Source organism: Magnolia sinica, chromosome 9, assembly GCF_029962835.1.
Source record: "Magnolia sinica isolate HGM2019 chromosome 9, MsV1, whole genome shotgun sequence".
Taxonomy (NCBI): Eukaryota; Viridiplantae; Streptophyta; class Magnoliopsida; order Magnoliales; family Magnoliaceae; genus Magnolia; species Magnolia sinica.
The window spans coordinates 1,186,095-1,199,283 of record NC_080581.1 but is presented as its reverse complement, the minus strand read 5'-3'; the positions used below and the strand labels follow the sequence as shown (position 1 = coordinate 1,199,283).

At 38.3% G+C, this 13,189-nt stretch overlaps 1 protein-coding gene across 4 annotated transcripts in view; it reads right to left on the bottom strand.

The window, feature by feature from the left end:
* LOC131256587 (cycloartenol synthase 2-like) overlaps positions 1–13,189 on the bottom strand; it is a 45,057-nt gene that overhangs the window by 12,141 nt on the left and 19,727 nt on the right. For 3 of the 4 annotated variants that reach the window (XM_058257494.1, XM_058257496.1, XM_058257495.1), the window contains 11 exons: positions 11,556–11,640; positions 11,217–11,383; positions 10,935–11,123; positions 10,141–10,254; positions 9,894–10,016; positions 9,502–9,624; positions 8,964–9,062; positions 8,596–8,652; positions 7,044–7,090; positions 6,803–6,946; positions 6,122–6,299 (listed from right to left, as the gene is read on the bottom strand). In XM_058257494.1, coding sequence (XP_058113477.1) covers positions 6,122–6,299; positions 6,803–6,946; positions 7,044–7,090; positions 8,596–8,652; positions 8,964–9,062; positions 9,502–9,624; positions 9,894–10,016; positions 10,141–10,254; positions 10,935–11,123; positions 11,217–11,383; positions 11,556–11,640 — 1,326 coding nt within the window. Of the gene's footprint in view, positions 1–6,121; positions 6,300–6,802; positions 6,947–7,043; positions 7,091–8,595; positions 8,653–8,963; positions 9,063–9,501; positions 9,625–9,893; positions 10,017–10,140; positions 10,255–10,934; positions 11,124–11,216; positions 11,384–11,555; positions 11,641–13,189 lie in introns of those variants that run through there. The other variant, XM_058257497.1, reaches the window with a different exon arrangement.

Below are 13,189 nucleotides of genomic sequence, written 5' to 3'. Positions count from 1 at the left end.
ACTGGGTCTGCCATGGAATCCAAGTGATGTTGAGTACCTCTTCTAAGTGAATGATCAAGGCCTGGAACTAGTCCGCCTTCGGAGGAGAGTCGATTGTTTTGATCTCTACTCCAGCGGGACATAAACCATCCACACCATACAATAAATACCACTAATTTAAATAGCAAGTATGATACTTAAAATAAAAATAAAAACTTAACCAACAACACAGGCGGCAAGGCCGACCATGAGGGTTCAGTCCACAAAGCAAAATAAACCAACAACCCGGGCGGCAGGGCCGACCATGAGGGTTCAGTCCACAAAAAAATAAATAAAATAAATAAAAGTAAAACTAATGCAGAAATTAAACTATGCTAATCTAAAAAATAGATTCAGCAGATGATCTTTGTGATCAAACAACAATTGTAGGATAACCATAGCACTTGGGTGATAAAATCCCAAGCAGGACAACCTTATGTCATAGTTAGTGCTTGAAAGACCCAACTGAATTTATTTTCAAAGAAAAAGAAAAGAAAAGAAGAAAAAAAAATCTGTAGAAAATTTGGAAGGTTTAGAAGAGAACTTGCCTTAGAAAAAAACTTACCTTAGCTATCTTACACAGATCTAATCTCTCTAAGTCTCTCCCCGGCAACGGCACCAAAAACTTGGTTGCTTGCCTCCAAGTGCAGAGGTTTGTAATTAGTATCCCATGAATACAGGGTTGATCCCACAGAGAGATGAATTATGAGAAGAAAAAAATCAAATGCAAAACAAACTAAGTAATAAAAACTAAACTGATGATTTGATTTTGAGATTTTTGAATGGATGTAATTTGACTGAATAAAATAACACCCACGCTTCAAAGTTCCACACATAAGTTAATGTTCCAAAATCATGATGACTTGGATAACACAACTAGGATTTGAGCACTATGGTCAGCCTAATCGGAAAATAAAACAGTTTAAATATTTTAATGAGTGATATAAAATATTAGAAAATCATGGATTTGCACCATTGACATATATTCTCAAGCGCGAGTGACTCTAAGTATTCAATATCTATAGGATAATGAATATCAAAGAAATATAATAGGTTGAGAACCTCTCCGATCTAGGAAATTTGATTGATCTAGGGTAAGCCTATCCATCAATGTGGATCTCATATGATGAAAACTTATGGATCTCATAAGAGGATAAAAAAGCCAAAACCTAAATAATAGATAACATGCATACATCATTCTTCTCATCATTAAAACAATCAATCATCATAACTTAAAGAATTATTAAATCCATGTGCTTCCCTTCTAATTTGGGCTAGAAGGAACTTAGAAAAACATAACTAGAATAGAGAAAGAAAGAAACAAGAAATAATAAATGCAAATAGAAAAGATCTAAAAGAAAAAAAATAATTTATAAAACTTAAATAAAATTGAAAACCCTATAAAAATTCTAAATCTTGCTCTTGAATGCTTTGAATGATGTTTAGGAATGCCCTACCAAGCCCTATTTATAAGTAGGGAACTCTAATTTTCGTACAAAGTTGAAAAATCCTAGAAACCGCTTCAAATTACGTATTTTTTCAAAATAGACTTCTCGCTGCATAGTTCGTTTAAGACAGACTTCCTGCTACGCAGTTTCCAAAAATAAACTTCACAGCTTCAAAATACACTTTTTCAGGATGATTTCAAGATTCTTCACTTCAAATCTTCGATTCTCTTCATTCCTCACTTGGTTTTCTTGGATATTTGGCATGTGAATTCTTTAATTTTGGTCTCCTAAGATCCATCCCTTGCCTTGGTAATTCTTGAGCATCAAATCCATGCTTTTTAGCACCCTTGTTTAATCCAAGCACTTAAATTCACCTTGCAACACATGCATGAGTAAAACAGAATATTAATTAAGATGATTTATGTTCATAAAACTAAGATATAAATAGGAAAAATTATGCAATATTTGAGTCTCAACACTAACAACTCCCACTGCTTGAGCAATGTTTGGCCTCGTGCTCATCATAGCATATATGAGACTCCCAATAGCTGACGCGTATGGAACTTTAGCCATGTAGTCCCGTTCCCCCTCTGTCTTTGCACCTTGCTCCTTAGAAAGCTTAAAGTGATTGGATAATGGAGTACTAACTGGCTTAGCATATCTCATATTAAATCGATCAAGTTCTTTGGCTACGTACTCTGCCTATGACAAAACTAGTTTCTTGTTTTCCATGTCACGCTTTATCCTTATGCCTAGGATTTGTTTTGTAGCTCCTAAATCCTTAATGTCAAATTCTCTAGACAGTTGTCTTTTGAGATCTGAGATGTCCTTCATGCTTGATCCAGCTACAAGTATATCATCAACGTATAGAAGAAGGATGATGTACAACGTATCAAACTTCTTCAAATAGCAACAGTGGTTTGCATGACATTTCCTATAACCGTTTCCCGACATGAAACTGTCGAACTTCTTATACTACTGCATCGGGGCCTACTTCAGGCCATATAGACTCTTCTTCAGTCTACACACCTTGTTCTCATTTCCTAGTGCCACGTATCTTATCGGCTGATGTATATATATCTCTTCTTCAAGGTCCTCATGAAGAAAGGTTGTCTTAACATCTAACTGCTCTAGATGTAAGTTCTCCATAGCCACTATACTCAAAACCATGCGAATCATAGACATTTTCACTACCGGTGAAAATATTTTAGCGAAATCGATACCTGCTTTTTGTTGAAACCCTTTCACAACTAATGTAGCCTTGTACCATTTCGAACCATCGTGCTCCTCCTTCATTCTATAAACCCACTTGTTATGAAGAGCTTTCTTATCCTTAGGTAGAGTGACTAGCTCCCATATACGATTAGACTCAAGAGAGTCCATCTCATCATCCATGGCCTGCTCTCACTTAACCCATGTATCTGACTGTAATGCCTCTTTAAAGCACTCTGGTTCACCATTATCTGTCAGCAGTAGATAATGTAAGGAGGGTGAGTATCGGACCGTGGGCTTCCTCTCCCGAGCAGACCTCCTCACAACCGGTGTCTGTGGCTCTGCCTCATAATGCTCTTGTGCATGATTATCCTGTGACGCTGTAACACCCGTGTCCGGTAACTCTTTCAACTTTACGAATTCTTTCTCATCGGCCTTATTTTGCTGCACATTGTCCTTATGCATCACTTTTTCATTGAAGACTAAATCTTTGCTTCTGATAATTTTTCGGTTCTCTGTATCCCAAAATCTGTAGCCAAAATCATGTTGCCTGTAGCCTATAAATGTGCACCTCTTAGACTTCGCATCTAACTTGTTTCTGTGCTCTGCATCAATGTGAACATATGAAGTGCAACCGAACACTTTGAGATGTGCAATGTTCACTTTTTTTTCAGTCCACGTTTCTTCTGGTATCCCACTATTTAATGGTGCCAATGGACTTCTATTGATGAGATATGCGGCAGTATTTACAGCATCTGCCCAAAACGTCTTAGGCAATCCTGCATGTAGCCTCATACTCCTGACGCACTCAAGAATGGTCCTGTTAATGCGCTCAGCCACACTGTTCTGCTGTGGTGTCCCTAGAATCGTTTTCTGATGTTTGATTCTATTTGTTGCACAATACTCCTCAAACCTCTTATCACAGTACTCTCCCCCATTATCTGATCTGAGACATTTTACTGTTTTACTTGTCTCGTTTTCTACCATAACTTTTCACTTCTTAAATACATCAAATACATTAGATTTATGCTTTAAGAAATAGACCCACAGTTTTCTACTAGCATCATTAATAAAAGAAACAAAATAACATTAGCCACCAAGAGATAATACCTGTGCCGGTCCCCACACATTAGTGTGTACAAGCTCCAACAGATGCGTCTTTGGAGCGCGTCCTATTTTCTTGAAACTTATCCTCTTCTGCTTGCCATACACATAGTCTTCGTAGAATTCAAAGTCAATAGACTTTAGCCCTGGTAGCTTCCCTTTTGACAATAACACTTTCATCCCCTTTTCACTCACATGTCCCAACCTTTGATGCCATAACTACCCATTCACTCCAGTTGATGCGACTGCGAGTGAACTATACGATCCTGAAATCAAGTACAAAGTATTTTCCTTCTTGCCTCGAGATATCACTAAGACACCTTTTGTGATCTTGTAGGAATCACTGGTGAAGGTCATCACATATCTGGTATCGGCTAACTGTCCCACCAAGATCAAGTTTCGTTTCAAACTCAGTACATGTCTGACATTATATGAATGTCTCCCTTTCCAACAATACTACACGACTCATCATCACCCAGGTAGACTCTCTTGAAGTCACCTGACTTATAATCATGCAGAACTTCGTTATATGAAGTGACATGAAACAAAGCACCCGAGTTTATGACCCAAGACTCATTCATCGCATCAAGAGACAAGATTAATGCCTTTGTGTTGCTCTCCTCAGATAAATTTATTGAATCTTTCTCGCTTTGAGAGCTTCCTTCTTGTTTCTTAAGCGCCCTGCAATCACGTTTCCTATGCCATTTTTTTTCGCAATGCCAACACCCATCTTTGTCTTTCGGTCCCTTGGACTTCTTCCTCGACTTATAACGTCCGTATTTATTACCTCATTTATTCAGCGATATTCCTTTTCCTTCAACGTTTAGAGCATTCCCTGAGTCCCCTGAAACTCTTGATGTCTTTTTTCTAGATTCTTCGCTGAGAATTAGACCGGCCACATCATCGAATTTCAGTTTTGTCGACCCTAAAGAATTGCTCACGACAATCACCCAACCATCCCAACTGTCTGGCAAACTGGACAAGTACAATAACGCCCTGACCTCGTCCTAAAAAATAATGCCAACGAATTTCAACTGGCTCGTGACTGTATTAAACTCGTTTAGATGTTTAGCCACACTCCCACCATCTGACATCTTCATGTTGAATAGTAGTTTCATGAGATGAACCTTGTTGGACGCTGAGGGTTTTTCATACATCGTAACTAGGGCTTTCATTAATTCTTTTGTGTTTTTCATCTTGGATATATTGAAGGCGATGCTCTTACATAAAAAGAGTCGGATCGTTCGTAAAGCCTTCCGATTCAATAAAAACTATTCATCATCTGTCATCTTTTATGGTTTCTTCTCTTTTCCTCCTAGAGGAATATAGAGGTCCTTCTGATACAGATAGTCTCCCATTTGTATCTTTTAGAAGGCAAAGTTTGAACCATCAAACTTCTTAATTCTAGTCTTCCATTCTTTCATCATCCTTCCCACTTAAACTAAACCAATAGCTTTAATGCCAGTTGTTACGCAGCATGCCAACAACGCTAGTGAACCGAGATCCAATCTCTGGTCTCACCCACAAATGATAAAAAGAAAGAAATATAATCTAGAAGTAGAATCAAAACATTCCAAACAAACCACAAGACAAGATATACGTGGAAAAACCCAACAAGGGTAAAAAAAACCACCGTGCAAAACTTTCACTATGAAGAAAACGAGATTACAAGCAATATACTAACTTTTTCCCTTTAGATGTATAGAGAAAACCCTTTGCCCATACTTTTGAATAACTCTCATAACCCTAGAATGGCCCTAGGGACCCCTATTTATAGTTTAGGCAACTTCCCTTTCACACCCTTGCGAAACCGCCTCAAATTTCTGCAGTCCGTATCAAATCCACAAAACGAATCTGCATAACCTCAACTGGTCGAGCAGACCCTCGACTGGTCGAACATGGGCCTCGACTAGGCAAGCACCTCGGAACAAAAAAACTGATGCTTGCTGAACTTTGAGTCGAGTCAGCCCTCAACTAGTCGAGTGGGCCACTCGACCAGTCGAGCAAACCACTTGAGTGGTCGAGTGGCCTTGTCCAGATGTGGCTCCACATCTCAACACCATGTACGATATTCCTCATGTCCATGTTTGATGTGACTGCATGTCAGTATCCTAGTCGCACAAGGAGTAGGAAATGCTTAATAACACAATCTTCTCCATTTTATTCATAAGATGATAACACTGTTCAATTTCGTCGATGATCTGGTTTTAGATTCAAGGAAGAAAAAATATATGTCCCATGTTCACAAAATTCATTCGATTATTACGGAGAAAATAAAGAATCTATATCAATAAACGAATTCTTCAATCAAGTAAATGTTACAAACTTTGGGCACTTACCTTATTTTGACACGAAAGGTAGCTCTCTCCCCAACCTCCAGAAGCTAGCTGTTTTGACAATAGGAAGTTACAAGCTTTCCGAATTCTACCACTATTCTGGTAGGTTCTTCCGCCGGCCACCAACCCCATCACTCCAAACCACGTGCCGTAGGTGTAGCATACTCCCCATTTGCCATACCTATGCAATGATGCTGATCATGTATGTGTTTTATTTGAGTAATTCAGTTTTCACCAGAAAAGTAAACAAGATTTTACCATCTCCTTACAAATAGTATCTCATTTAAGTAAAAGTACACCAAAGTTCATTGCGGCCATATGTCGCATCATGACTCATGTGGAACATCTGTTCTGTTTGTAACGTGGGCCAATTGATTTAGATGTTCTGGCAAAAAATTCTGATGGATCAACTTATCATAGAAATGGATGACTAATATAAGGCCGATCAAGTTTTTAGCTGTCCATTTATTTCATAATTGTTCCCTACCCAATAAGCAGATCGGCCAAATGGCCTTGGCATCTATGCTATGGGGCCCATTGATGGTTGTCTTGGATCTCACACATGCATGCCATGTTCACGCATGTGGCATTGTGTATAAACATGCTTAACACTAGCAAGCTCTCTTCACATCAACTTAAATTTTTTTTCTTCAGATTCTTAATGAAATCGGAGAGAACGCATACCACGAACCATCGGTTTGTTGTACTTTTTCAACGTAATCGACTGCTTTTGCAATGCAAGCTTCTATTTCTTTCTTCTGGTGTCCAGGATATAATTTCATAAATGATGTCAAACCTTGTATTACTGCTGAAGTGCATTCCACATGCCTACAATGCTATACTAGTCAGTACTAAATCGAAACTGTCTGAAGTATTTAACATGAGTTTCGTTCCTAAGGAGAACACAAAGGTTACGAAATCTTACGTGTAATCGATAACAATATCCTCAAAAAGTTCAGAAGGATTGATCAACTGAAAAAGCATGAAAACCCAAAATTTTTATAATTATAAATGATCAAGTACATAAGAAGTTCCTTAAAAGGAAAGGTACACTCTTAAAGCACACATGGAAATTAAGTAGGTACAATTTATAAAATTGCATTCTTAATGTAACAAGGATGCTTTCTGATTTATTATAGAACTTACTAATGTTTTATTGTTTGTACAAGAGGTATGATTGGGCAATCATAGGCAATGTGAGCATGCTTAAATTTTAGAAAACTAAGGTCATTTGTTTGGATTGGATGAAAATAGAACAAGAAAGTAAAGCATAGTTAATGATATAAGCAAGTGTAAAGTTGACATAAGCACGGAGGAAAAGAAATACCTTACACTTGTTTGTTTTACTGGAGAAATTGTGAAAGAGTGCGTTTCTTTTCTATTTTCCAGTGTTTGGGTTGCAATTTTTAAAGTGAAACCTCTTTTCCCTCCAAATTGGAGAGAAACATCTTTTCCTGCCAATTGACTTTTAGAAAAATAATGTTTTTCCTTAGTGAGGCAATGAAATCAATTTCCTTCTCTTTTTTGTGTTTCTCAAATCTTGGTGAGATACTTCTACGGGTCCTTATCGTCTCCTGTTCCCTAAGAGATGCTGCCATACGGGTGCAGTCGGGTTCTACGGAGTCCCTCCTAAAGTCGGTGCCTTTGTTTGGCTTGTGGGAAGGAATCGGGTACTCATGATTGACAATTTGCGCAAAAGAGGCATGATTTTGTCCAACGTCTGCATGCTTTGCCTCCAAGCTGCAGAGCCTGTGGATCACCTCTTCCTCCATTGCCCTTTTTCCTCGGATATCTGGTGGAAAGCCCTCGCCCTTGCTGGTGTTTCTTGGGTCATGCCTAAGTCTACTGATGCCCTTCTCTGCCAGTGGCATGTTGACCCCAGAGGGATCTATCCGGAGGAAAAAATGGATGTCCTTGCTCATGGTCATCTTGTGGACAGTGGTTAGAAAGAAGTAACTGCTACTTCACAATAGGAAGGTTTCTTCGGCAGGGGTGTTCTGTAGGGTGTTGATTCTATTAAAAGATTGGGCTCCTTAGCCTCCTTTGGGTTTTTGGGTCCTCGGGATTCAGTTTCTGGCCTTTGGGTTTCCTTCAGTCATGGGACTGATTGTTGTACCCTTCTTTTCTTTTTCTTTTTTCCTCTCTCCTTTTATTTTCCCTGAGTTTTGTTTCGGTTGTTATTTTTGTTATTTTGGGTCTTGCTTAATAATATTATTCACCTTTCATAAAAAAAAAAAAGTTTCTCAAACAAAGAAAATGTCACATCAAAAGGAAACTTTTTGGTTTCCCTCGTTTTCTTTCGTTTGCCTCAATCCAAAAGGAAAATGGATGCAATGGACGATAGATCCTAAAAACTGGAGTAAAGGTTTTATTGTAAGGAACCGTTAGAGTATAGAGCTAGAGTAGGAATATTAATTACTTGGGTTGGAAGTGATATTTCTGAATCAAACAAAGCCTTTTCTATTCCACAACATTACCTCCATCCATTGGTAAGATCTTGTCAGCTCATATGATGCAAAACCGCCATTGCTATTCTGTAGGGATAAAAGAAAGAGCATATTAGAGCCTCTATGATGTGCCATCGGAACCAAGGAATTTTTATGAATGTGCTGCAAGAAATGAACTGCGCGAGTGAAATGCATGTCCACAATGTATTTAATGTCTGGATGGAAACTGTTGGAGATTCTACATCGATCTAACCATTCAGTGTCGACAATCTAGGAAATGCCATAATGTTGGGACCGATCAAGCTTCTTTTACTTAACACAAACACCCAAAATAGTAATGCATTTACGTACTACTTTGTAAGATTTGAGTACTTTGGTCTAATGTGGATTCTAGTTACCTGTAATGAAAGAAGGACATTTACAGCGTCATATGACTGCTCTGCGGATATTGGTTCTCCGACTGTTTCTGGAGGGATTTTTGACAGTAAGATAGCAGCCTGCAAAGGAGTATGGAATGTAGTTGAATTGTTAAGGAACTGAGTTCAGATTGTTAAATAGAGGAATGGTAATTGCACAGATCTTACTACACATTCTCAATCCACATCATTTGGACTAGTTGTCCAGTGGGACCGATAATGGTTGGGACATGGCCTGAACAAAGGGGTTGGTTTTAAAGAAATCCCGACTGTTCGATCAGAATATGGTGCAGAAATATGCCGCATTCATTTCCCCCCTTGAATTGAGCAATTGGGATTATCTAATTATCCTGATTCTGGGAAACCATCCCATCCATCCTTGGGCCCGCCAAATGACCGCTCCAAATGTTTCACACGTCTTCCAAATGTGACCATGAGAACCCACATGCATTAAGTATGTTATAAGCCATGTGCAATTATTGTTTCTCTATCAAATGAGTTTTAGTGGGTAAATTGTAACCTTTAATCCTTCTGCTGTGCAATCTGATACTTGCCATCCTTGATCTACTGTTGAGAAGGGCCATGCTCCTTTAGATATGTGACGATGCCAGGAACTAAAGTCACCAGAACAGTTCACCCGAATCTTCAAGACAATGTGGAATGATAAAGATTAAGATGGCAAGTGATTAGATTAACCTGAGAAACTATTGTTAGAAACTGAATGGCTTTTAAACCATGTGGGCCCATTTCAACATCATTTCATATCATTGGCATGCTGGTTTTTCCATGTTATGTAGCCGTTAAGATGACAGAGTGGAATGGCTGAACAGGATTCGTGTAGTTGACCCCAATTAGTTAGGATAAGGCTAAGTGATGATGATAATGATGTAGCTGTAAAAAATGTGATGATACCTGTGACTTTTTTATGAAGTCATGAGCTTTTTTAAGAGTCGAACCGTATTCTTCGACAAGATCACTTGAGATAATTGCTTGAATGGCAAAGGCAGTGTCCCATAACTGACTTCCATTGGTTCCCTGCGGTAATTATTTTGAGTAGTTAGTTATATTGAGAAAGGGAAATTGAAAATGGTCTAAAATGCCGACAAATGACGAATCTGCTTTAAACATAAGTAATAATGCATGGAGATGATTTCAAAACCTGCATTTTCATGCCATCCTCAGCAACCCACAGATAGTCGTAGATTTGTGGAATATGCAACTTGAATGCCTCTGAACTTGGATCATCCACCCAATAACAAACCATATTCAACACCTATGTAGTTCATGATATTAGAAATTTAAATTTTCTTTCTTGATCTTGAAATTGCATACATAATCTTTTTGTTAATCTGGCACCACCCATCCCATCACACCCGGCTACAGCTGACCCACCTTGTGTTCAGTTATCATGGACTTTTTAACCATTCATTCTCTTCAAACATGCCCCACCCACCTGATGATTAGACAGTCTGAATCTTGGCTCACTGTCATGGACTGGGCAATCCCAAGAGGCTATTTTAGGGACTTAGCTAATTTTCGCACTTCTTGCATACTAGAGGCTATGAACATAGTATGTACAGTTGCATTGAGAATTCTAGAGAATGGTTGAAGCATGTAAGGAAGAAATCTCTAGAAATTTTTATAGTTCTCTAGTTGGGTTTTGTATAGATGGTTCTGTAGATTTATCTAGAAGGTTCGTAATGTATTCCCGATGATTAAATGATCACCACATGGCTTCATCCTACTCATATGATAGAGTAGCTAGAAAGTTACCAACCCTATATACTTGGGGAAATACTCAAATCACGACGTCGCAGCGTCTAAATAACGGATCCCAACTGATGCACGATGTTGATGTGGGCCATGTTGCATGTGGGCCCATGTGGTCACATGTAGGTGGGTGTGTAAAGATAGGAGTGTAGGATTAACAAACCTTATACATTGTATAAATACCTTGCTGACAGGGCCTATGCTAATGTACCAACTATTTTCATCTTGGTAGTGTATATGTTGCATTGTGACACTTAGAGCTTTCTCTCTCAGCTTGGAGAAGGGCCATTTTCTAAGAAGAGGTTCTCCAATCTTGTGAAGACCTTCCCATAGGATATCTTGTATTAGGGGATGTGGGTAATACAGATCTTCCTGCAACACCACAGCTCATTTTAGCATATTGCCTCATTTCATACATACATACATATATATGTATGCATATGTCATAGTTGCATGCATGCAGACCTTTGCGCATGAATTGCGTGCTTTGTTCCAATCTATTTGATCGTATGGGACGGTGTAGAGCTCCGATCTTAGCGACAAAATCATTTCTGTTATTGGAGCCACAAATCTCTTCCCGTATAAATACGACATCGGCAGGTAAACCATACGACAGTGGCACCACATCCGTCCTGTATAGACTATAAATTTCAGGAAATGCATTCCATGTAGAATTTAGAGAAACTACGTTCATAGATATGAAATGTACTTACATATACATATGCATGGTTACAAAAATACATGTATGCATACATTACATACATATGTATATGTATATACACCAAAGAAAGGCTTTGAAAAGACCTGGATGAATAGGAAGGAATTCAGGAAGAAGCCATAGTTCTGGTGGCATGGGATTATTGCCTGACCATTCATATATACCAAGTATCTGCAAATAACATCACATAAATCCATAGTTTTAAACCATGGATAAATCTCCTTAAATAATACATAGTCATTTGATTTGTAATTAAGGGACCAGGGTGGGCCCATATTTCACTTATTGGCCCTTCTTAATCGATACACACATCATAGAGCATTGGTAATTCCCCACCATCCATTAGGTGTGGGCGGGAATCCGTGTGCACACTCGGGTTTTCGCTTTTGATGGCCCACCAATTTTCATGTGATTCGAGATTCTCATCCACAACTAATGGATGTGGGAGATGTTTGGTACAATATATCATGTATGACAGATACACACACATGAAGTAGATGCTCGGGCCCCACCCCATTGAACGATAATTGGTGAACGGGCCAGGAGGGCCCTCTGCCCACAGTGATAGTCCCACAACTACCCCTCTATATGGGCTCTTTATGGGTGCTCGACCAATCATTGCTTAACCGGGTGGGGTCCATATCTAGTATAGAAATAGGTTTCATTTGAGAAAAGCTCTATATAAGTTATATTGCTCGTAGTTGCGCTGGGATACTTAGACAATCAAATCCATTGATTTATACTCTTTTTTAGGTTCAACATTCATTTCATGGGGTACCATGAAAACATCTCATTGATCCCACAGTCTTAACCATCTGATCAGTAGCTTCTAATATTGAAGGTCAGGATTGTTTACACATAAATAGGTAAAATAAACCATTTGATCATGGATCGTTTAATATTTTAGGGTTTGCCGATCATAGGAATAATGTGATTCATTTATTTATTGTGGTAGCCCATGAAATGGGTTTTCGATGTAGTATGAGTGTTGGATGTCTTTATGTATGGCTTGGATTGAAAGAAATAGGAAGAATTGAACTAGGGTAAAAACAATTTAAACAAGCATCATAGCTTCTAACGGGCATAAGTTTGTGACTAGTTATTTATTTTGAAGTTTATAATATACCATTGGAAAGCTATGGACAAGCATTATATGTTGGAACGACTTTATGGGCAGTCCGGATTGAAAGAAATCCGGCGAGAAGACTCAAACAAGGCAAAAATAGCTTAAATGTGCATTATAGCTATTGACGATTAGAATTAAGTTATCTATTTCACCTGTATAATATACTATCGAAAAGCTATCAACAAAGTCTACATCCTAGCCAACAACACAAGGTTTCCTGGCTTCAAAAGGGCTTTAAAAAATCAATAATTTTGGTCAAATTAAGATTTTAATTTTTTAATTTTTTTTGGGTCTCTACTCCTTGCTTAATGGTAGACTCCTAAGAGTTTCAACACTAAGGTCATGAGTTTGAGTACCCAGTGTGGTGTGTATTGTTATAAGGGCGTGTGTTTTAAAAAGTTTTAAATTTAGATTTTAGAATGTTTCATTTTTTTTCCTCATAATTTTGGGGCTTTAAGAGTCTAGCTGTGGTCAAAAGTCTTTGCTTTAGTCATCTAAATTTATTTATGAGTGTTATAACCTTATGGGTAAAATGAAGCTAAAACGAACGTATGAGACAAATGAGCCGAGATCTTACTATATATAAAGATAAGA